This window comes from Scleropages formosus, chromosome 8 (genome assembly GCF_900964775.1).
Source record: "Scleropages formosus chromosome 8, fSclFor1.1, whole genome shotgun sequence".
Classification (NCBI taxonomy): domain Eukaryota; kingdom Metazoa; phylum Chordata; class Actinopteri; order Osteoglossiformes; family Osteoglossidae; genus Scleropages; species Scleropages formosus.
In genome coordinates, this window is record NC_041813.1 from 8,990,355 (window position 1) to 9,012,220 (window position 21,866).

The following is a 21,866-nucleotide window of genomic DNA, read 5'->3' on the forward strand; positions in this document are numbered from 1 at the left end:
CCGTCACAAGGTACCCCAAGTGGGACTCGAACCCCAGACCCACTGGAGAGCAGGACTGCGGTCCAACCCACTGCGCCACCGCACCCCCCATCAATTTCAATTTCACTTCTTAACAAAATATTCCCATAATACCTTATGTACAGTACAATGGCAAATAAAGTGTCTTAAGAAACGTAAACCTGTTTCCATGTCTGTATTGGCAAATCTTTTCAGGTAACCAAATCATTGCTCCACTCGTAAATATCTTTTTCATAAACATCAAGTAAAACTACATGGAATCATCTCAGGTCAATAATACAGCAGAAAAATATTAAGACCATTACCATAATAATTGCTTTAGAATATCAAAAAGTAATTAAACCATTGAGAACTAATACATAATTTAGCCATTCCCCATAAAACTTTTCACTCGACCAAGGACAGACCAAAAATACCACTCCCAATTGAGACAAATTGTGAGAAAACTAGGACTTGTACAATGTGTACACCAGACAGAGGAAGCTCAAACTTTGCCAAAGAGGCATCTAGGAGAACCCAGCCTTCAGCTTCAAGAGCACTCCAACAGTCAATGTCCTGCCCATGCGACAGATCTAGCCAATCAGCTTTTTAATGAAGACCGGCCTGGAGAAGGGCCAACAGTACTCATTGGGCACGGTGCCATTGACATTGCACTCAAAGAAAGAGAACATGGGGAACCAGATGCGAGCTCGGCGGCTCTGCTGATAGGCCCGTGTGTTAGCCAGTGTGTGATAGTACAGAAAGAGTCTGGTAGTGATGTAGAAAGCAATGAACACGTCAATGGAGTAGTGCTCATGGGCCGCCAGGATGAAGAAGATACCAAACAAGTTCAGAACCCAAGACAAGGTATGTACAAAATTCCAGGTCCTTGGAGTATCTAGTGAGAGATAAAAACAAGGATGATGATAAGAGACAGCGATAAGGGAAGCATGTGCGACCATGGCAGCATATGTACGCACACCTGCATCTATCTGTGAATAGGTTGCTCTTCTACAACTTATTTTTCCAGCTCCACACCAGGCCATGAGGTGGCAGCAAAGGGGCACAATCAAACACCAGAATGTATTTTGAATGGCACAACCTCTGCCTAACTTACAATTAGTTACTCAATTATACCTGCCGGGCATTGCTTTTTCCCCCCAGAGCAATTCAGGATAAATACATTGCTCACGGGTATCACAGCTGGAGGTCAGACTCAAACCTTTGACGTGTGGGTCAAAAGGCAGCAGCTCTAACCACTTTGTTACCAGCTGCCCCACTTGAGGTGGTGTGTGCATTGAGGAACAATGCAAAGATGTAGCACACAGAGATTTATCTTTATGCAGGAGCAGAGGGAAAACAGACATGCACCAGCCAGAACTTGCTGCAGGAGACACTTTGACCTGGCTGCTTCAGTAAACGGTCAGTTACTTGACTGCCCTAAGTAAACACACCACATTCTGCACTTACATTCAGTCACAAAGAAGTTCAGCATGGTGAGGCACACAGTGTGCCCGCTGAACATGTAGTCTCCGCAGGTCTGCACCCCGGTCAGGGTCATTCCCAAGCCGCTCCAGATGGCCAGTGCACGCTGGAGCTTGGCCCACACATCCCCGTACATCTGAAAGAGAGGAAGGGGGGGGTTGCTCAAACCTCTGCTCAGATCCCAACTCCACCTTTCTTTTTGCTGGCTCAGCAGAGAGAGTGTGGAACATGCAACAGACTTATGGCTTTTAAATCAGGGTCACAGACGGACAAAGACCACAATGCAAGATCACCCACAACCATGTCTAACTGGGTAAAAACAAGGCCAACATGACACTAGACTTTCACAGTCTAGCAACAGGAGTCTCCGTAACCTACAGGCAACGTGTGGGTTCATCCTGTTCAGACACATTGTTTCTATAAGGCAGCATCCTACCTTGCCCGAGCACTTCAGGTGCTGCCCCGGTACAGACAGGGAGGTGACGAACATGGTAACACAGCGAAGCAGGAACACGGTGCCCATGAGGCTGCAGAGACTCCGCAGCAGAATAGACCTAGAAAGAGAGCGATGTGGTTTTGAACCGCCTGCCAGTGACAGGTACTGAAAGTTAAGGGCTCAGCCTGGGTACATCACTGCATCTTTGGTAAAGCACACTACCTGTGTTTGTGGAGCAGGAGCACCAGCAGCCAGAATACACGGAATAATACGGTTGCCTTTAGGTCACGTTTGCACCACGATTTGTCACGAACTTCTGAAAGGTACGAAAGTGTTATGGGTCTCCAAGGCATTGAAAGGCATCACCCTGCAATCACGATCACAACTGTATCCACAACATAGCGAGAACATAACGTCACACTGATGGCTCCAGCAGGCCATGTCCAGCTGAGGGTTGGGATTGGGTGTTCTCTCTACTAAGGTTTGAATTCAATTCTATCAGCCATTGACCTGGTGACCCACTGACCCTACTTGGTAGAACCATTAAGCCCCCTCTATGGCGTAGCCTCTGGCACAGGGTTGTATACTGGAACCAGAGCATCAGTTGAGGCACAGGCCTGGACCGGTGCTTCCAGGTTGGAGTTAGGACAGTGGTGAAGGACCAGAAGATTACAGATCCTCTTTCCCATCCTCTAAAATGTCTCAGATGTTTGGCTGTAGCCTCAGTCTACAGGCTGTGTAAATCAGATAAAACTACCTCATAACCACTTAATTCACGTGAGAAACGAAAAGGTCCTCTGCTGGGCAAATTGACCAAGCCAAGCAACGGCATCCTCCGCTGCCCGCAGAACAGGATCAGGCCAATCCCAGTCAATCCCACTTTCTGTACAGTTCACGTTGCTTAACCAGGAGTATACAGCGTTGGTTTTATAATACATAACAAAGTGTCATTAAACCCCATAACCTCCAAAATAACCCTCACAACAGAACCACGCTGTGGGGTAAAGAATGTGTGAAACACAGCTATGTTCACCATAGCATTGGAACCCATCTGCGCACCATCAGAAAACACAGCTTACCCCTGAAAATGATACATTCCAGCTATCTTAAAAATACAAACTATTTTCAGTGTAGCACTCAGACAACATATGACACTGGATAATGGCACACATGCAAGCGTGCAGTACCTATGTCAGGAAAGAGATGCTGGAGGCAGCAGAGAGACAACACTTACTGGTGCTCACTATCAGGTCTCCTCAGGGTGCAGCCTGTGACCCGTGTGCTGACTGGAGCTGCGGAAAGGCGTGGAGTTGGGTGTCCATACACACGGCGGACAGACACAGGGCTGGTGGCAGTGCAGCTCCTCCTGTTGTCTGCTGGGCTCATACGGGGGGCCATGGGACTGCTCCGCACAGCCCTGTTTGCCCGTGGAAACCTGATGCTCTGCTGCCCCTCTGTGGAAGAGGCAGAATCCTACAGACGTTCTACCGAACTGTCCCTGTGATCCGGTGTCAGCATCACCGGGTCTCCCTCAGGGTGAAGCGATGCCATCGCGTTGTCATAGTGTGGGGCAGTGACCGCCAAACAAGAGTAGAAGGGGAGAGAACGAGGGGAAGAAAAATGAGTCATGAATTCACTGTAATGGTGTCTTCCCTATGAAGGAGAACACGAGTATAATAGTGGGACATACCTTGTTAGGGGCATGTGGGGCATGGTTGCCAAGGAAGAAAATCATTTGCATATGGCTTTTACAAGCTTGTTGCCATGGTATTTTGATAAGACAATACAGACCTGCCTTACCTTGCAGATGGTCATTCCTTGCAGTTATGTTGCCGCTCAAACTCACTTCTCTTGTGCAGAATGCAGTCGGACTTTAAGTTTACATCTATTCATTTAGCTGTTGATTTTCTCCAAAGTGACTTACAATATTAAACGACTTACTATTATTGACATTATTGCAACTCTACTGGAGGAAGTCGGGGTAAGTTCCTTGCTTAAGGGTACTAAAGCTTGAGGTGAGATCCAAACCAGCACCCTTTGGGTCCAAAGGCAGCAACCCAGGACAGTGGGACAGTGGCTGTCCCTGCCATCTCACATGTTACATTTTTGCTGAAATTTTTTGGGTTCATGCTTTAGACATATGCTGAGCTGCAGTTTTTGACCCTGCTGGAGTTGATCTGTGATCTGGCCCAGGGAAGATTTAGCTCTGTCCTACAGAGCTTCACTGATCTTGGTGCCATCAGCTTCCTTCTCTTATAGTGCTTGTTATTGTCAGTCCTATGCTTAACCACTCTCCGTGGATAAATATGGTCATATTTAAATATTTTGTGTCTCATGTACCTGTCTTGAAAGCATACGTGAATGATGTGTCCAATTTAAATGATATAACAGGAAAAGTAGCTACAATATGCCCGATACTGTGACCAGAGGAAAAAAGTGAAAACAAACATTCCATGAATCTTGCTTTCTTTTTATTGACTTATTTAAGCAGGAGTGAAAGCACATTGCATTCATTACACTGTGATCATTTTTTATTAACAAGTGCAATTCTTTCATTGCCCTTTAGCACGCATGGCAAATTTAGGTTGGCCTTCATTACCATTTTATATGTGCAGCTTTTCTCATTCACCAGCATCTTGCATCGTGGTGGCATCGAAACAACTGTTGGGATCCTGGGAGAAGAAGTTCCGCGATTATTACTTTCAAACAACAAAAATCAGAATTACACTTTAAATTGCCAGTTTTGATCTTTGATATTTTCTGCAGATTTCCAGAAGGAAGGCAGGCTGCTTGATTGAGCAAGACAACAATAAGGAAAAAGTCATTTAGCTGAATTTGTATATAATGTATCGTACATGTTTGTGATAAAATCACAGAAGTGTATAAATGAGCACAGCAATTTTAATAAGAACAACGTCATTTACCATGAATAGCTATAAAACCATGGTTATGTGTACATAACCATTACGATGTCTGTAAATTTTGATCACATATATATGAGTATGGCAACAAAGTGAAACCATGGCAACTTACATTGTACAGCAGCTCATTGCCTCTGTGGAGCAGGAACAGTCAAGGCAGTTAGGAGTCACCCACTGCGAGCCAAACTTGTGCATCTTTCCTTCACTATCCAGGCAACCTGAACACACACCAGTGGAAGTTTTCACTATACACTGCTCTATATATTATTATAATCTTGACACTATTCCAATATGAGTTAATGCATCCCTTTTCAGCTGTTATAGAGGTTAGAGCAACTGCCTTTGGATGTGAGAGTCACAGGTTTAAATATCACCTTCGGCTGTAGTACCCTTGGGCAAGATACCTACTTTAAATCGTTCCAGTAAAAATTTCCCCACCATATGAATGGGTAAATCACTGTAAATAGCTTAACACTGGAAGCTGCTTTAGAGAAAAGTTAGAGATAAATTAATACATCGACTTTTCATTTCGTTTGAATTACTTTCCACGTTTTGCTTTTTTATATCCTGTCCGCGCTGTTAGAAAGCAATTGTTTGCATTTCCATTTTCATTACATGTTTTTTGCATGCTTTTGCTCCAATAAATTCCTTGATTTCACATGAACTTCCAAACAACTGGGACTGGAAGTCTGTTTGTAACTCTGTAAATCCAAAGTCACGTTTTCCACTATGTTGTATTCGACAAAAGCTGAATAATACGGACATCCCTCTGTTTATCAATTAAGTTCTGCAAAAACCTCAGACAAAGCTATAATAAAAATGCTGTAATAATGTAACACTTGCATCTATCCATTACCGATAGCCGCTCATCCACTACAGGGTCAAAGTGGTCAATTGCATGATCGGAGCAGACGGCAAGAGGCTGGATACATTTGACGCAACGTGGATGTGGAGCCACTACATCACAGTATAACACTTGTTAGCATTTTTTATTAACTTTAAATTACATTAAAATTAAAATATATTTGAAGCTGCTGAGCACGGTGGTGCAGTGAATAGCATCGCGACCTCACAGTGCCTGGGTGATGTGAAAGAACATGGGTTTCATCCCTGCTCCACCTGTATGGGTGTCTCTAAACTGCCCAAGTGGTTATTGAATTTGGATGGATTTAAATTTGCTGAAAATAAAAATGAGTCATCTCCACAACCTCTAATTCAATGCTGCTAACTGATTCCAGGCATAAATATTGTACATCCAATAAGTTCTTCAACTTTAGGTTGCTTTCAACATTATCATCTACACAACAAATAAGAGCTTAATAAAACAGATGTACCTCAACTTGTTTGTGGAACAGGTTCTGCAAAAATCTTTGACATAGCTGTATTAAATAAAAATAATTTGTTAAACTTTTTAACATTTTATTAACATACTAAGCTACTAAGCTTTACTAGGATACATTAAAATTACACCTAATTTGAAATGATTAAAAATTGAATTAAACCGTTATTGAATGCCAACTGTTGACTGATTCGTTCCACAAATGTGCAATGTCCCTCATTTTGACATTGATCATTGGCGCTTATGAATGCCAAACACAAGCCTTGAACACCATAAACACTGTAGAAGTGTGTGGAATGAATGTAGTCCCAAAGTACTGCTTTTATTTTTTCTATTCTATCTGGGTGCGTTTTCATGCCATGACAGCAGGATTAAACATGGATCATTTTAGCACTGAAACGGGCAAAATTTTTCTATAGTAAATAGCTTGGAAGAAAAGCATCTGCTCAATATTCATCTGTTAAACATACATAAATGTGAAGAAAATGCAATGAAAAATAAACAAATGGGGAATTATTCATTGATCTCAAAACCCATAATACACAAAAGCCATGTACAACTAAACGCTTTGAAAGTGTGCTGGTAGCTGTCATGATTGCACTCTTGTCTGGGACATTTCACTTGCTGTTGGTAAAAGAAGCTTTGAGAGATGCTTCAGTAACACACACTCACACACATACACACTCACACACACACACTGTCTGAAACCGCTAGTCCCACGTGGGGAGCCGGAGCCTAACCCGGCAACACACAGGGTGTAAGGCTGGAGGGGGAGAGGACACACCCAGGACGGGACGCCAGTCCATTGCAAGGCACCCCTAGCAGGACTTGAACCCCAGACCCATCAGAGAGCAGGACCCACTCAATCCCACTGCACCACCTCAAAGGTTTTAACATGACATATCACAGATACAGCTGAAGAGCACAACATCACCTTCAGGTGGCTTTTTTGGGTCTTTGACTTCCAGGGGCTGAAGGAAGCACTGAGCGCTGCAAGCTACAGCCAGGGCCAGGAGAGCAAGGGCGATACGGAACACAGGAGCCTGAGAGCATGACAAAGAGACACACATGCACAGATACCATACTATATGCACAGACACACAAATAAACTGAAAGAACTTTGTATTTCACAATGCACCGGGTCAGATGCTTGGCTCATAGTAATTCAGCTCTTATTGGCTATACAGCTGCACATATACAACCGGTGTTAGTACATGGCAGCAGAAAATATAATATGAAAAAAAGCTTTAATTAACCTCCCCTTTTTTTCACATTCTTACTCTCTCACATCGCTAACAGCTACTAATATTACCATAACCTTCCAACAAATATGCATGGGAATAACAAGTGTAGCTGTTAGGACGTGCAGCTTAAGTACGTTCTAGCATAAATCTACAAACTTTCAACCGAACTGTAACAGCGGCCCTTGCTGAACACAAAGTTGTGAAACACTTACCATTCTGCAAGGCTTTGTGGACATGCAACGGACCTGGAACGTCTCAATATGCCCCAAGCAGTCGGTTGACCTTAATATATATCCTCGCTGCTCATTTTCATTTGTGTCCTGTCAGTACTCTTTTCTTTGCTGTACACTTCTCTTTACTTAATCATAATTAAATACTAGCTTTTTAAACATGGCCAAGTGCGATCAGATCGTATTATTGCTTTCTAGAGGCAACACCCTTTGACTATTTGCTTTTCCTAATTGTTCTAGGTTATGCAATGTAGAAACTTTCTTACAAGTGTGGGTTTTACATTTCCATTCAATTTTTGGTTGACAGACTATGTACATTGCGATAATTGACTGTGGTGAAGAATAAAATGTGCATTTGACTACTCTAGTCCAATTTTTAGATCCATCTGATCTAGTATCTTATGATACTGAAAATCTTTGTTGAGATCTAAGATACTTGGAACTGTTCAACATGTCCCAGGCAGCGACATCAACGGCATTTTAGCCATTTAAGATTTAAGCTTAAGACGAAGTTTGTAAGACACGAATAAGCACGCTAAAGACAACAAATATCCTGCGGAAAGGACTCCTCACCCTCAAACAAATAGTCCTTTCTGGAAAGAGATAATACGTGCAAATAAGACTGTTACAACCCCAGGTGTCTAGGAATGACTAGGGCGTAATATCAGGTGAGCGATAACAAGGGGCCAACATGAACACATGTACAATACTGAAGTGTTGAAGTGCAAGTTCTGTTTACTGTGCAAATAAGCGCAGATATTCAGGTGACCATTTACCATATTGACAGAATACAAAGCCACCGTTCAGGGGAAAAGTAATATGGTGCCAAAGCAAAGAACTTAAGAAAACCAAAACAATCTAACAACTTGGTGCATTAACCATAGCTATGAAACAAAAGGGTCTTTAGCATCTAGGATGCGCTAACTAACCTACTTCATGTACCAAAACTCGAAAGTAAAAGGGGTGGCATCCGCCTCTTCCTCTATGAATTGGAGGCATGGTGGCACAACAAGTAGCGCTGCTGTTTCACAGCACCTGGCTGGTGTGAAAGGACAGGGGTTCAATCCCCACTCAGTCTATGTGGGTTTCCTCCACCAGTCCAAAGACATGCTGTTCAGACTCCCCATAGTGTGTGAGTGACACAGAGAGTGTGTTTCACTGATGTATGTATGGATGAGTGACCCATTGTAAGTAGTGTACCTAGCAGTATAAGGTGTGTGGGCTGATAACACTACATAGAGTTTATTGGAAGTCACTTTAGCAGATGCTTTTCTCCAAATAAATGTAGACAGGCAGCTGAAACCTACGTGCTGGATATGTACAGTAGGTCATACGATGTGCTTACCTGTCTGCTTTTTTTTCCCTCCAACAATAAACCAAAGATTTACTTACAATGACTAAAACACACGAAGTAACAGCATCAACAAGCCAAACAGGCACCACGAGATAATAGGAAATGGTGAGGTTTTAAAGATGACAGAGTCTGAAAGTGATTAGTCAAATTGAGGAACTGACAGCAGGACTGATGATGATGGACAGGGATGCCAAAGAATGATAGACAACAGACCTGTACAGGAAGCAGAAATACACAAACACAGAAAGGAATCACAAAACAGACTGAAAATCTGTACAGGGATGTAACAGACAACAGCAAAAGGGAATATGCTAGTATTGCCATGACAATCCGAACAATTGTGCAGTGAAAATGTTAAAAGGTCTGAGGAGTTTTTTCCCTACAGAAATGGTAGTGTATCATATCCTACCTCAAAGCAAAGACCAAGTAAAATCATTTTAAAGGAAAGCATTACTGTTATTGAAAGAGTTTGATTCCTGATATTATCATGACAGGCTGCACTCTGGGTAGGAACATTGGTACCATATCACACCTAGCCACACCCTTAGAAAGAAAGAGAATACATTTCTCTAAGACTATGGCAGTCAATCAATCATTGTGTTTTTCCTTTTCATTTTGAATAGAAAGGCTTGGGAGTGGCACTGGGTTCAGTTGATAGTGCTATAGGAACAGTTTCTCTGTGTGACATATGTGTGAACCTGTGCAGTGATTGACTGACCTTGTGCTTCTCTCAGTTTGCGATCGTGAATCTTGTGTTTATGCAACTCCCCATCTGCACATCTTCTTCCTATGCTCGTGTATTTCCCATAGATATCTCCGTTTCTCCACGTCCCTTGACGAAGTCCCTGATGTGCTTATTTTTAGTTTTGCATTTTATTTTAAAAACATCGTCCGCTAGCCATCTCACAAAGATGGAGGGAATTGAGAGACGATTCTTGTTTACAAATCTGCAGATATTTTTTTTCCTGATTCACAAGTCTACTGAATTCTGCCCCTTCTTATAATTTGGTAGCAGATCACTCAGGCACTCTGGCACCATGGCTTGTGGATAAAAGAGGACAAAGTCTGAGTAAGACCTGTTGCAGAGGAGCAAGGAGAGGAAACGATCCTTATCATTCCATTCTGTTAGATTTAAAAATATACAGTATCAATATCATTTTATACAATATATAATATTTTTTCAAACACTATATTCTCACTGTCTGTAGCTATCAAATTAAAAAAGAGGAGGTGTGCCATGTAGAAAACAAGTAAGAGGTCCCTTAAGCAACACTCTCAATGGTAGTTGACATATTTAGAACCACACTAGTGATTAAACAAACCTTTGGACCTGCCAACATTCCTTGTCCTCTAGAGTTTCTTTACATTTATTCATTTAGCAGATGCTTTTCTCCAAAGCAACTTCCAGTGAACACTATTTAGTGCTATCTGCTCATACCTTATTTACCCAAGGTGACTTACACTGCCTTTCCTGTAACACGGCCTTGTCGTGGCAGAAGGGCTTGCGTGACCTAGGGATCTCCAGAGCTATATCGTCAGGAGCAGTATGCTCCTGGTAGGGTCTCCCATGGCGACAAGTCTGGAGTGAAGATCCAGACTAACACGATCCAAAACCCTGCATGAAAAAAGTAAACAACAGTATTTACCCTGCCCAGAATAGGGTCACCAGGACCTACCGCTGGAGCCAGGCCTGGGGGTACTGTTCCTATGCGAGCGCCTGGTGGCCAGGTAGCCACATAACCTGGCCAGGCTCAGCCCGAAAAGGCAACACGGGGGGGACCATGTGGGCCCACCACCCACAAGGTCCAACATGGGGTTGGGTGCAATGTCTTTCAGGCAGCAGGAGGGGGCAGGGTGGTGCATGGCATTATGGCTCCTCGCAGCAGAAACTGGCTCTTGGCGCATGGAATGTAATCTTACCGGGAGGAAGGAGCCGGAACTGGTGCAGGAGGTTGAGAGATACCAACTAGATACAGTTGGGCTCACCTCCACTCACAGCCTTGGAACCAGATTCCTCGATAGGGGGTGGTCTCTCTCCTACTCAGGAGTTGCACAGGGTGAGAGGCACCGGGCAGGTGTGGGGATACTCACAAGTCCCTGGCTGGCTACCATACAGTTGGAGTTTGTCCCGGTGGACGAGAGGGTCATCTCTCTGTTGTGATGTCTCTTTTTTGTGAATGATGTCGTCCTTTTGGCAGTCACACGGGTGTCTCCAGCACACACTGGAACGGTTTGCAGCCAAGTTGGTGTAAGGATCAGCACCTCTAAGTCTGAGTCCATGGTTCTTTTACGAAAAAGGATGGCATGTCCCCTTCAGGTAAGGGGAGAAAATTTGCCCCAAGTGGAGGGGTTCAAGTATCTTGGGCCCTAATTTACAAGTTAGGGAAGAGGGGAGCGTGAGATCAGCTGCAGACTGGGAGCAGCGGCAACAGCAAAGCAGTCTCTGTACCGGACTGTACTGGTAAAGGGGGAGCTGAACCATAAGGCAAACCTCTCTATTTACCGGTTTGTCTACGTCTCTACCCTCATCTATGGTCATGAGCTTGAAAGAATGAGATCACGGATACAAGTAGCTGAAATGAGTTTTTTCCCCACAGTGTGGTGGAACTCCGTGACAGGGTGAGGAGTTTGGCCATCCAGGAGGAACTCAGTAGAGCCGCTTCTTCTCCACATTGAGAGGAGCTAGTTGAGGTGATTCGGGCATCTGGTAAGGATCCCCGCTGGGTGCCTCCCTTCAATCCAGGACCCGCTGGAGAGTTTATATCTCCCAGTTGGCCTGGGAGCAGCTGGGGATCCGCCGGGTTGAGCTGAAGGAAGTGGCGGGGCACAGGTACTTCTTGAAAAATTAAATTTAATTCTTTCTGCCATACATTGACATTACACCATTGTCTTTTCCACATGTAGAAAATTTCAAACATTACAAACAGCAAATTCTCTCAGACTAATCATTTTTATATCATCCATAGCTTCATACAGCATTACAAAAATAAATAACCATGGCAGGTACAAGTGGCAACAAAATATAAACGTGTTCCATATTTTCAGTGTAGACACTGTGCAAAAAACAAACAATTTGGATTATGAGGTAAAAACTTATACTTTAATGGTAACATATAGACAGTACACGGATACGAAGAGTTATTGCTTTTCCAGTAGCGACACACTAGCCATTTGCATTTGAAATACAAATTAGATAATTAAGTACACATAAAAAATAAATTAAGACAAAAAATAAGACAGACACTGATGCCCATTTCTCAAATGGTTCAAGTAGCCACTAAAAGGAATGTGAGTGGTGTATCTCAAAGACAGCTAACTTTCTAATACTGTATGTAGCATTACTGAAAAGGTGTTCCCAGAAAGCAATGCATTATAGCACAATTTCAATTTCACTTCTTAACAAAATATTCCCATAATACCTTATGTACAGTACAATGGCAAATAAAGTGTCTTAAGAAACGTAAACCTGTTTCCATGTCTGTATTGGCAAATCTTTTCAAGTAACCAAATCATTGCTCCACTCGTAAATATCTTTTTCATAAACATCAAGTAAAACTACATGGAATCATCTCAGGTCAATAATATAGCAGAAAAATATTAAGACCATTACCATAATAATTGCTTTAGAATATCAAAAAGTAATTAAACCATTGAGAACTAATACATAATTTAGCCGTTCCCCATAAAACTTTTCACTCGACCAAGGACAGACCAAAAATACCACTCCCAATTGAGACAAATTGTGAGAAAACTAGGACTTGTACAATGTGTACACCAGACAGAGGAAGCTCAAACTTTGCCAAAGAGGCATCTAGGAGAACCCAGCCTTCAGCTTCAAGAGCACTCCAACAGTCAATGTCCTGCCCATGCGACAGATCTAGCCAATCAGCTTTTTAATGAAGACCGGCCTGGAGAAGGGCCAACAGTACTCATTGGGCACGGTGCCATTGACATTGCACTCAAAGAAAGAGAACATGGGGAACCAGATGCGAGCTCGGCGGCTCTGCTGATAGGCCCGTGTGTTAGCCAGTGTGTGATAGTACAGAAAGAGTCTGGTAGTGATGTAGAAAGCAATGAACACGTCGATGGAGTAGTGCTCATGGGCCGCCAGGATGAAGAAGATACCAAACAAGTTCAGAACCCAAGACAAGGTATGTACAAAATTCCAGGTCCTTGGAGTATCTAGTGAGAGATAAAAACAAGGATGATGATAAGAGACAGCGATAAGGGAAGCATGTGCGACCATGGCAGCATATGTACGCACACCTGCATCTATCTGTGAATAGGTTGCTCTTCTACAACTTATTTTTCCAGCTCCACACCAGGCCATGAGGTGGCAGCAAAGGGGCACAATCAAACACCAGAATGTATTTTGAATGGCACAACCTCTGCCTAACTTACAATTAGTTACTCAATTATACCTGCCGGGCATTGCTTTTCCCCCCCAGAGCAATTCAGGATAAATACATTGCTCACGGGTATCACAGCTGGAGGTCAGACTCAAACCTTTGACGTGGGTCAAAAGGCAGCAGCTCTAACCACTTTGTTACCAGCTGCCCCACTTGAGGTGGTGTGTGCATTGAGGAACAATGCAAAGATGTAGCACACAGAGATTTATCTCTATGCAGGAGCAAAGGGAAAACAGACATGCACCAGCCAGAACTTGCTGCAGGAGACACTTTGACCTGGCTGCTTCAGTAAACGGTCAGTTACTTGACTGCCCTAAGTAAACACACCACATTCTGCACTTACATTCAGTCACAAAGAAGTTCAGCATGGTGAGGCACACAGTGTGCCCGCTGAACATGTAGTCTCCGCAGGTCTGCACCCCGGTCAGGGTCATTCCCAAGCCGCTCCAGATGGCCAGTGCACGCTGGAGCTTGGCCCACACATCCCCGTACATCTGAAAGAGAGGAAGGGGGGGGTTGCTCAAACCTCTGCTCAGATCCCAACTTCACCTTTCTTTTTGCTGGCTCAGCAGAGTGTGGAACATGCAACAGACTTATGGCTTTTAAATCAGGGTCACAGACGGACAAAGTCCACAATGCAAGATCACCCACAACCATGTCTAACTGGGTAAAAACAAGGCCAACATGACACTAGACTTTCACAGTCTAGCAACAGGAGTCTCTGTAACCTACAGGCAACGTGTGGGTTCATCCTGTTCAGACACATTGTTTCTATAAGGCAGCATCCTACCTTGCCCGAGCACTTCAGGTGCTGCCCCGGTACAGACAGGGAGGTGACGAACATGGTAAAACAGCGAAGCAGGAACACGGTGCCCATGAGGCTGCAGAGACGCCGCAGCAGAATAGACCTAGAAAGAGAGCGGTGTGGTTTTGAACCACCTGCCAGTGACAGGTACTGAAAGTTAAGGGCTCAGCCTGGGTACATCACTGCATCTTTGGTAAAGCACACTACCTGTGTTTGTGGAGCAGGAGCACCAGCAGCCAGAATATACACAGGACCACGCCACATGCTTCTGCCATTGCAAAAGCCCATGGGATTCTAGGAACACTGCAAGATGTCGAGGAGATATAGGAATTCAGAAAAAGAATTGCTCTGCTTGCTTTTGAGACGAATGCTGTGGAACTACTGTAAGATAACACACGGAATTAGAACTGTTTTTGCTGCAACTGTGTTGAGGAGCACAGCCTCATGTCCAAAAGCATCTAACAACGTTTAACAATAAGGTCATCCCTTAGCTGAGAGTCCGATTCGCTTTCAGATGCTGAGGAATAGCACTTCCACCAGCTGGTTTAAGACAGATGTCCATTTAACTGTTTCTCTTGTACAGCATCTTAAATGTTAGTGAGAGTAAAGCAGATTGTGAGCTCCCTGTGCCTTGACTTTACAACAGGGCTATGAAGTACAGTATGGTGGGCACACAGTTCTGTGGCTGTGTGTACCAACAAAGAAACAGGACACAACACCAACAGAAGCTCATCTCCCTGCAAAAGATAAAAATCTATAGTTTCAGGGCTCCTGCTGCACACAAGTCTTGTATGTGGCAATGAAGGGAGAACCCACCTGTCAAGAAATATGTCCGGCAAGGGTGGGTACGTGCGCATGTCAGGCACACGTTCATGTACAATCACCATGACAAAGGAGGTGAAGCCAAACACAAACATCACGTAGACAGAGCTAACGACAGTCTTCCAGTACTCAGGGTCGAGGCGTCGTGCATGCTGCTTGTGCTTTCCGTTGGCCACAGCCAGCTCCCCGTTGCATGACCGCTCACCGTCGTGACCTCGGCCCAGCTGCTCCAGCATGCTGGCATTGTGTCTCTGCAGCCGTCGCAATGCCACCATCAGCCTCTTTATGTCCCCCAGCACCTTCAGCTCCAGGGGTGGCTGGCGCAGGTCAGACTCGCTGAGCGTTAGAAGACTGGTACCATCCAGCCTGTGCCGGTTGCAGAGGAGCTCCACATAATCGCAGAAGCCCTCTTCCTTCAGCCACCTGGCCACGTGCTTGGTGGTCCACTGGTGGACAGCCAGCTGGGATCCTGCCATCTCCTCTCACTCCACAGGGAAGAGAAAAAACAGGCGTCAACCACTCGCCCTAATCTGAGCTGCCAGTCTGGCACTTCAAAGCCTCCTGCTGGCAGAAAAGGGAGGTCCCTTCAGTAAGCTTTAATAACTGACTGGGTCTGAATAATTAACCTGCATAAAGTGTGTCTGCTAAAAATGAATCAAATGAATCTGCTTTCAGGAGATCTCGCTGATCTTCTCTCCCAGAGTTACTAACTGTGGCTAAGCATCCTGTGAATGCAAACATGTGAAGACCTGCTTGAACAACAGAACTGTTCTTTGTACTACAGTTCACCTGCAGAGCCAAGGCGGGTCATTACACTCCAAGGTGTGCTGCCACCAAGGAGGGGACTACAATCACAGGCCAAAGAGATCTTTTCCAGTGACTAACCCTACAATCAAAAATGTATCATTTCACATGCATTAACAAAGTACTGACAATGTGTAAGTCAAATGCCACTACTGCAGTGAATCTGACAAGGTCCAAAACATTTACAACAAATTAAACCCTATTATCAGATCTTGATATATTTCATAGTTTCAGTTTCTTATTACAGAATTACAAAAAGTAACAATACAAATCATTTTAAAAAGGCATCAGAACTAATCCTCTTAGTATTAATCATTTTGCTGACACTTTTCTCCAAAGCCACTTACACTGTTTTCATACTAAGCTCCTTACAATGATATACCCATTTATACAGCAAGGTTTTATTACTGTATTAATTCAGAGCCTTGCTCAAGGGTACTACAGTAGGAGGATAACTGAAGCCCAGGTCCTCCAAGTAGAAAATAAATGTTTTAACCACTACACCATCTGCTGGCCCCACAAGCATGAATTACAAGAGCTTTGAATATCATCATATAAACTGTACAGACGGGTACACATTACTATATAGTCTCACTACATTTACATTTATTTAGCAGGCACTTTTCTTTAAAGCTGAACTGTTAATGTAGTGTTATCAGCCCACACACCTTATTCACCAAGGTGACTTACACTGCTAGACACACTACTTACAATGGATCACTCATCCATACACTATTAGTGCTTTATTTGTTAGTCCTGCAAGTACATCATCTTGTCCTGTTTGTTTTAATTCGGGGTAACAGGTAGCACAGTGGTTAGAGCTGATGCCTTCAGCTCTGAAGATTGTAGAGTTCAAATCTCGCCTACTGCTGTAGAGGCTTTCGGGAAGGAATTTACCTTAAATTGCTGCAGTAAGAATTACCCAGATGTATAAATTGGCAAGTCATTACAAGTGGCTTAACATTGTAAATCACTTTTGGCATAAAGCATCAGTTAAATTAACATATTAAAATTGTTGTGGCTTTGGTTTATATTTTGCATTGGATGAAAATGTGCCTGAAGAGCTGCCCCACTACCTCATATCCACTCCAAAGTCCTGGCTGTAATCTCAGACCACAGCTGAACACGCACTTGTGGAGGTGAAGAGCTGCTCACTGATAAGCCAGACTGCGGGACACAAAGAGCACCAGCACAGATTGCACAACAGGAGCCACCCCACCTCCCCCTACCTCTCTATCTCGTCTGCATACTGCACACCTCCGCAAACAGTCATCGCAAGCGATTTGAAGGCACTTCTGCATTAGGGAGAATTTCATTCCATTCCATTTGGGAACAAAAAGGAATGGACTTACTTTTGAGCTCCATGTAGGTGGTGGCAATGCTTGTTCAAACACTTGGTTATGCAATCTCTGACCTAAATGTTACCAGTGCACACTTAACAAATAATCGCCCTTTATCTGATTTGGACGATTCAGACAAATGTACAGAACTTCTACTGTAAACCTGCTCTTCAGATAACAGGAATAATTTTATCATCTGCAAAATCCCCCATGAGATGAATTCTCATGAGGAGGCACATTACAATTATTTCTTAAAGAAAAAAACTGAATCCACAATAAAAGTCTCCTGAAATTCATTACGATGAAATTACAATTAAAAATAAAAGCTATTTCTATGCATGACAATAACAACCCCAACATATTTTATAATAACAAAATTGTTATTGCTACTTTTTATGTAAAATTTTCATTTATTCATCCATTACCTACTGCTTGTGCAATGCAGGGTCACTTAAGTTTAGAGTCTTTCCAGGAAGCATAGGGCGCAAGACAGGGTAAAGACATTTTGGCTCAAACATGTTTCTGATATAAAGAAATAAAGTTCACAAAATCACTGCCTATGTCATTTACTCTGGAAACATGCCGATACTGTGCTATTAGAAGCGCTCTGTTGCTTAAACATGTTCAATTCAATGCCATTCAGTTCATTTTTATAGCGCGCTCTTCTTACACAGTGACACGGACCGCTGAACAATGGCATAAGACCAAGAAAGAAATAAGACCGCTGACTATATACTAGAGTACTACATTATCCACACAGTTAATAAAACTATAAGTATTAGCCACAGAGGAAAGAAACCAAAAATCTCGCAACTGAAAGTCGAGGGAGAAAAAAAACACCTCTGGGGGTCCAAGTGCCAGTGGCTGCCAACCCCTCCTGGGTATTCTAGATTTAAAAAGACTAAAGTCAATTTACAACTAATAATAACATTGTAGTTGAGTGTTAACGATGTCCCAGTTCATATAGGTACGTCTCGTCCATCATAGCAGGCAGCCGGTATGTTACATGTTAGTTAATCTTCATGAAACTAAGAGTTTATTTACACTAGTATTTGGGTTATTATTTTAACCATAATTGTACTCTGGCGGTCATTGTGTTCAAAGTGATGTAAAGGACAAAACTAAATATAGACAGAAAAGGGGAGACTGACACTGCTGAGAAAGGAAAGCCTTTTCACTTCATAAATCTCAGTTTTTCCCCTGAAAAAAAGTCAAATATGGAAATACTTGAGTGATAACAGAACAACCCAGTGGTGTCCCTGGTGGTGCACAGAGCTGTGCTGCGCTGGACAAAGCCAGCGTGGTGAAGCTCACACCTAGGGCAGCTGAAAGAGCATTGTCCTCCATAGGTCACAGGACCGCGCTGTCACACTGGGCCCCGGGAGTCAAACCGCACCAAGCACGCAGGTCACATGACACGGGCACCACATCATCGACACACTGCTACTGTCTCAGTCTTGCGTAGAGTTACAGTGTCCGTGTGTCAGAGTTTGTTTCAGAGTGCAGAGTTACACTGTTTCAGTTAGTGGTATCAGTGTTTCAGTCTGTTTCAGAGTACAGAGTTACACACCTTCAGTGTTCAAGTTTCAGAGTTACAGTGTCATTGTTTCAGTCTGTTTCAGAGTGCAGTGTTACACTGTTTCAGTGTTCAACTTTCAGAATTAGTGTCAGTGTTTCAGTCTGTTTCAGAGTGCAGAGTTACACTGTTTCAGTGTTCAAGTTTCAGAGTTACAGTGTCATTGTTTCAGTCTGTTTCAGAGTGCAGTGTTACACTGTTTCATTGTTCAAGTATCAGAGTGCAGAGTTACACAGTTTCAGTGTAAAATTTTTGGAGTTAGTTTCTTAGTGCTTCTGTCACTGTCTTTGTGTTCATCTGACTGCCAGTGTGACAGTGTCAGTGTTACAGAGCACAGTTACACTGTTTCAGTATTAAAGTTTCAGTTAGTGTTTCAGTCTGTTTTGGAGTGCAGAGTTACACAGTTTCCGAGTTACAGTGTCAGTGTTTCAGTCTGTTTCAGAGTGCAGAGTTACACTCACCGTTTCAGTGTTCAAGTTTCAGAGTGCAGAGTTACACAGCTTCTGTGTAAAAGTTTCGGAGTTAGTTTCTTAGTGCTTCTGTCACTGTCTTTGTGTTCATTTGAGTACCAGTGTCAGTGTTTCGGTATTGGTGTTACACTTAACTTAAGTGTCTCCCTTCATCCTCCTCCGATACCTGTTAGGATTCCAGTGAGTAATTAGGATTTTTCCACTGATGTGACTCATAACATAACCCTTTGCGGCGGGTTTGCCAGCTAAATACTGTTAATAATGACCTCAAGCCATCGCTAATGGAACACGTCGTAAATCAGAGTAATTATACTAAATTTTATAGTAATCATATAAATATGAACATGGATGAACAACAACACAACAGGCGTGTTACTGCGGCTGGGACACCATGCATGCATGGCATCGAAAAGCAGAGATGCCAGATGGATGATGAGAGCCCCTCATGTCATGCCGGTCCTGGATAAACTTACCCCTTCTTACCCTCTTCATTACTGCATGTAACCATAAGCAGCTGTTACGAGTCAACGCCAACTGTCAACACCGCGCGCGCACACACACACAAAAAAGTGGTAATGCGAACCTGCCTGTTTGCCCATAGCAAAGATTTTTTTAATTAAGATTATTATTTATAAGAACAATTAATAAATTATTATTATTATGACCAAAAAAAAAAGTGTTGTTATTAACACTAGTCTACTACTTACCGGTAGATAGACGCATCCAGCAGTGCCTCAGGGCTCGTCCTCGCGCGGGGTGCGTGCACGCGGACTCTCGGCGCGCCACAGCGGGGCCACTCGTGGATCTCCTCGCTCAAGGCATGTTCCCTCTTTCCTGGTTCAATAAAGAACATCCTACAGGCACGGATTCGCCAGCGCTCGCGTTCGAGGCCCGGAGAAGAGGAACGCTCCTTGGAAGATAGAGCAGGAGTACAGACAGCGTCCTCTGGTGGCACCGCATAACACGCGCTGCTTCTGTGGGGAATTTATATATAAAAATATATCTAGGAAAAAATATGCGCCTGTCCTATATATATTACGGAGTTAATTATGAGACCAGTCCGATAGAGTAACATACGAGACACTGTTAACAGCAACGCCGGTCCTACTGAAAAGAAGGAAGTCTTCTGTCCTCGGGCTCACCAGCCCCGCCGACAAACTCTGCTGTAGACGCGCAATCAATGTTTTGATGCCGTGGCAAAGTAGCGCGCGTTTGTTATTACAAACCCTTTTATGTAACTCGAATTTTGAATATAACAGGCTTAATTATGAAGTTGTTGATTGTTACTAAAGGTGACAAAAAAAATTAAGTTCCGGAAAGTAATAGGGTGGTTCGTAACTACGGGTTGTATGTAAGTCGGGTGTTCGTAACCCAGGGACTGCTTGTACACCCTCAGCATCTAATTCTGTCTCACTTCATACACAGGTATATATATTTTTTGCAGTTTATTTAATGAATAATTATAATGTATTTTCTATAGACATGGCTTTACCTGTTATGTCAGTCCCCATGTTGCAATTCCTTTATATTTGTTATTTTGACCACAGCCATTTTTTTTTTAATCTATATCAGGGTGGCATGGCAAGTAGCACTGCTGTTTCATAGCACATGAGTGGTGTGAGGTAGCATGGGTTCGATCCCCATTTAGTCTGTGTGGAATTTGCTTGTTCTCCTCCTGTCTGCATGGGTTTTCTCCAGGTGCTCTGGTTTCCTCCCACCGTCCAAAGACATGCTTACTCATACTGTGTAAATAACAGAGTGTGTTCCACTGATGTATGGATGCACTCATCACTACCCATTGTAAGTAGTGTATCTTGCAGTGTAAGTCACCTTGGTGTGGGCTGATAACACTACATAGCACTCATTGGAAGTTGCTTGGGAGAAAAGCGTCTAACAAATGTAAATATTAAGGAGTTATCTGTACAATATTCCATAACTACTGTGATTTTTCCTTCGGCAGCTATAAAAGATTTTAACAAATGTATACTTTGTACACGCAACTGCTTTTGCATATCAAATCCATTTGTAGCAAACGACACCTTCTAGAACTGAGGTAGTTAAGCAGAGCTAAGAATCACCTGTATTCCAAAGTGCTCCTTTCCAACACACCAGTGGTCCATCCTTACTCCATGACAGTAACAGGTGCTACTATGAATTGCATTACTGTGTTAGTGCCCTGTAACTTTAAAAACCATAACTGCAAAAACAAGACTAGTGTTAATACATGTGTACAGTTGTATTTGGGCTATGAGAGGAACAAGAAAAAGGCTGCTAATAAAAGTAGGTGTGTGGCATTTAAAGAAATTTGGATAAGATCCATCTCCACATTACTACTTGTAGAATACTGTAGACATACAACAGGCCACTTACCTTTTAATAAGTGTTTATATTTGCTTAGTATTAGTGACGTACAAACAAGGTAAAGGGGAGATAAATACATAGTTTATTCACATTGACAGTCTGTCTGCTCAGAATAAGTCCTTATTAAAAAAACTATACATTCCCATAGGATATAAATCTTTACAAAAACATATTTACATCACAGTATAATTACTATTATTCATATAGCTGCAAGTTGTCACCAATGATATACAATTATTTACCCATTTATACAGCAGGGTACTTTTTACTGCA

General features: G+C 43.1%; 3 protein-coding genes across 5 annotated transcripts; all 3 read right to left on the minus strand.

The window, feature by feature from the left end:
* Positions 1–590: 590 nt before the first annotated feature.
* On the minus strand, positions 591–2,146 carry LOC114911058 (sphingomyelin synthase-related protein 1). The gene is made up of 4 exons (XM_029254095.1): positions 2,141–2,146; positions 1,919–2,036; positions 1,468–1,618; positions 591–895 (listed from the first exon to the last, which is right to left on the minus strand). Exons 2-4 carry the CDS (start codon positions 2,003–2,005, stop codon positions 591–593), a joined length of 543 nt encoding a protein of 180 aa, XP_029109928.1. The 5' UTR covers positions 2,006–2,036; positions 2,141–2,146.
* Positions 2,147–4,442: 2,296 nt separating this feature from the next.
* Positions 4,443–7,655, minus strand: LOC108942657 (beta-microseminoprotein-like). Its single transcript, XM_029254096.1, has 4 exons — positions 7,635–7,655; positions 7,113–7,221; positions 4,952–5,057; positions 4,443–4,590 (listed from the first exon to the last, which is right to left on the minus strand). The coding sequence occupies exons 1-4, from the start codon at positions 7,635–7,637 to the stop codon at positions 4,443–4,445; spliced, it is 366 nt and encodes a 121-aa protein (XP_029109929.1). The 5' UTR covers positions 7,638–7,655.
* Positions 7,656–12,458: 4,803 nt separating this feature from the next.
* Positions 12,459–20,195, minus strand: LOC108942700 (sphingomyelin synthase-related protein 1-like). 3 transcript variants are annotated; one of them, XM_018766166.2, is made up of 6 exons: positions 19,940–20,195; positions 15,037–15,527; positions 14,428–14,523; positions 14,206–14,323; positions 13,759–13,909; positions 12,459–13,188 (listed from the first exon to the last, which is right to left on the minus strand). In XM_018766166.2, exons 2-6 carry the CDS (start codon positions 15,516–15,518, stop codon positions 12,884–12,886), a joined length of 1,152 nt encoding a protein of 383 aa, XP_018621682.2. In that variant the 5' UTR covers positions 15,519–15,527; positions 19,940–20,195; the 3' UTR covers positions 12,459–12,883. The 3 variants fall into 3 exon arrangements, with proteins under 3 accessions (XP_018621682.2, XP_018621683.2, XP_029110129.1); XM_018766167.2 differs by lacking the exon at positions 19,940–20,195 and adding an exon at positions 19,224–19,269; XM_029254296.1 differs by lacking the exon at positions 14,428–14,523.
* Between the last annotated feature and the right edge of the window lie 1,671 nt (positions 20,196–21,866).

Excerpts from the sequence above, each read along its gene's own strand:
- LOC114911058 (XM_029254095.1), bottom strand. The coding sequence starts at position 2,005 with ATGGGCACCGTGTTCCTGCTTCGCTGTGTTACCATGTTCGTCACCTCC. Across the intron at positions 1,619-1,918 it reads ACCTGAAGTGCTCGGGCAAG|ATGTACGGGGATGTGTGGGC; the intron begins GTAGGATGCTGC and ends CCTCTCTTTCAG. Across the intron at positions 896-1,467 it reads GAACTTCTTTGTGACTGAAT|ATACTCCAAGGACCTGGAAT; the intron begins GTAAGTGCAGAA and ends ATCTCTCACTAG.
- LOC108942657 (XM_029254096.1), bottom strand. Across the intron at positions 5,058-7,112 it reads CCCAAAAAAGCCACCTGAAG|GTTGCCTGGATAGTGAAGGA; the intron begins GTGATGTTGTGC and ends GTGTGTGTTCAG. Across the intron at positions 4,591-4,951 it reads GCAATGAGCTGCTGTACAAT|GATCCCAACAGTTGTTTCGA; the intron begins GTAAGTTGCCAT and ends TTCTTCTCCCAG.
- LOC108942700 (XM_018766166.2), bottom strand. The coding sequence starts at position 15,518 with ATGGCAGGATCCCAGCTGGCTGTCCACCAGTGGACCACCAAGCACGTG. Across the intron at positions 14,524-15,036 it reads CCGGACATATTTCTTGACAG|TGTTCCTAGAATCCCATGGG; the intron begins GTGGGTTCTCCC and ends GACATCTTGCAG. Across the intron at positions 13,910-14,205 it reads ACCTGAAGTGCTCGGGCAAG|ATGTACGGGGATGTGTGGGC; the intron begins GTAGGATGCTGC and ends CCTCTCTTTCAG.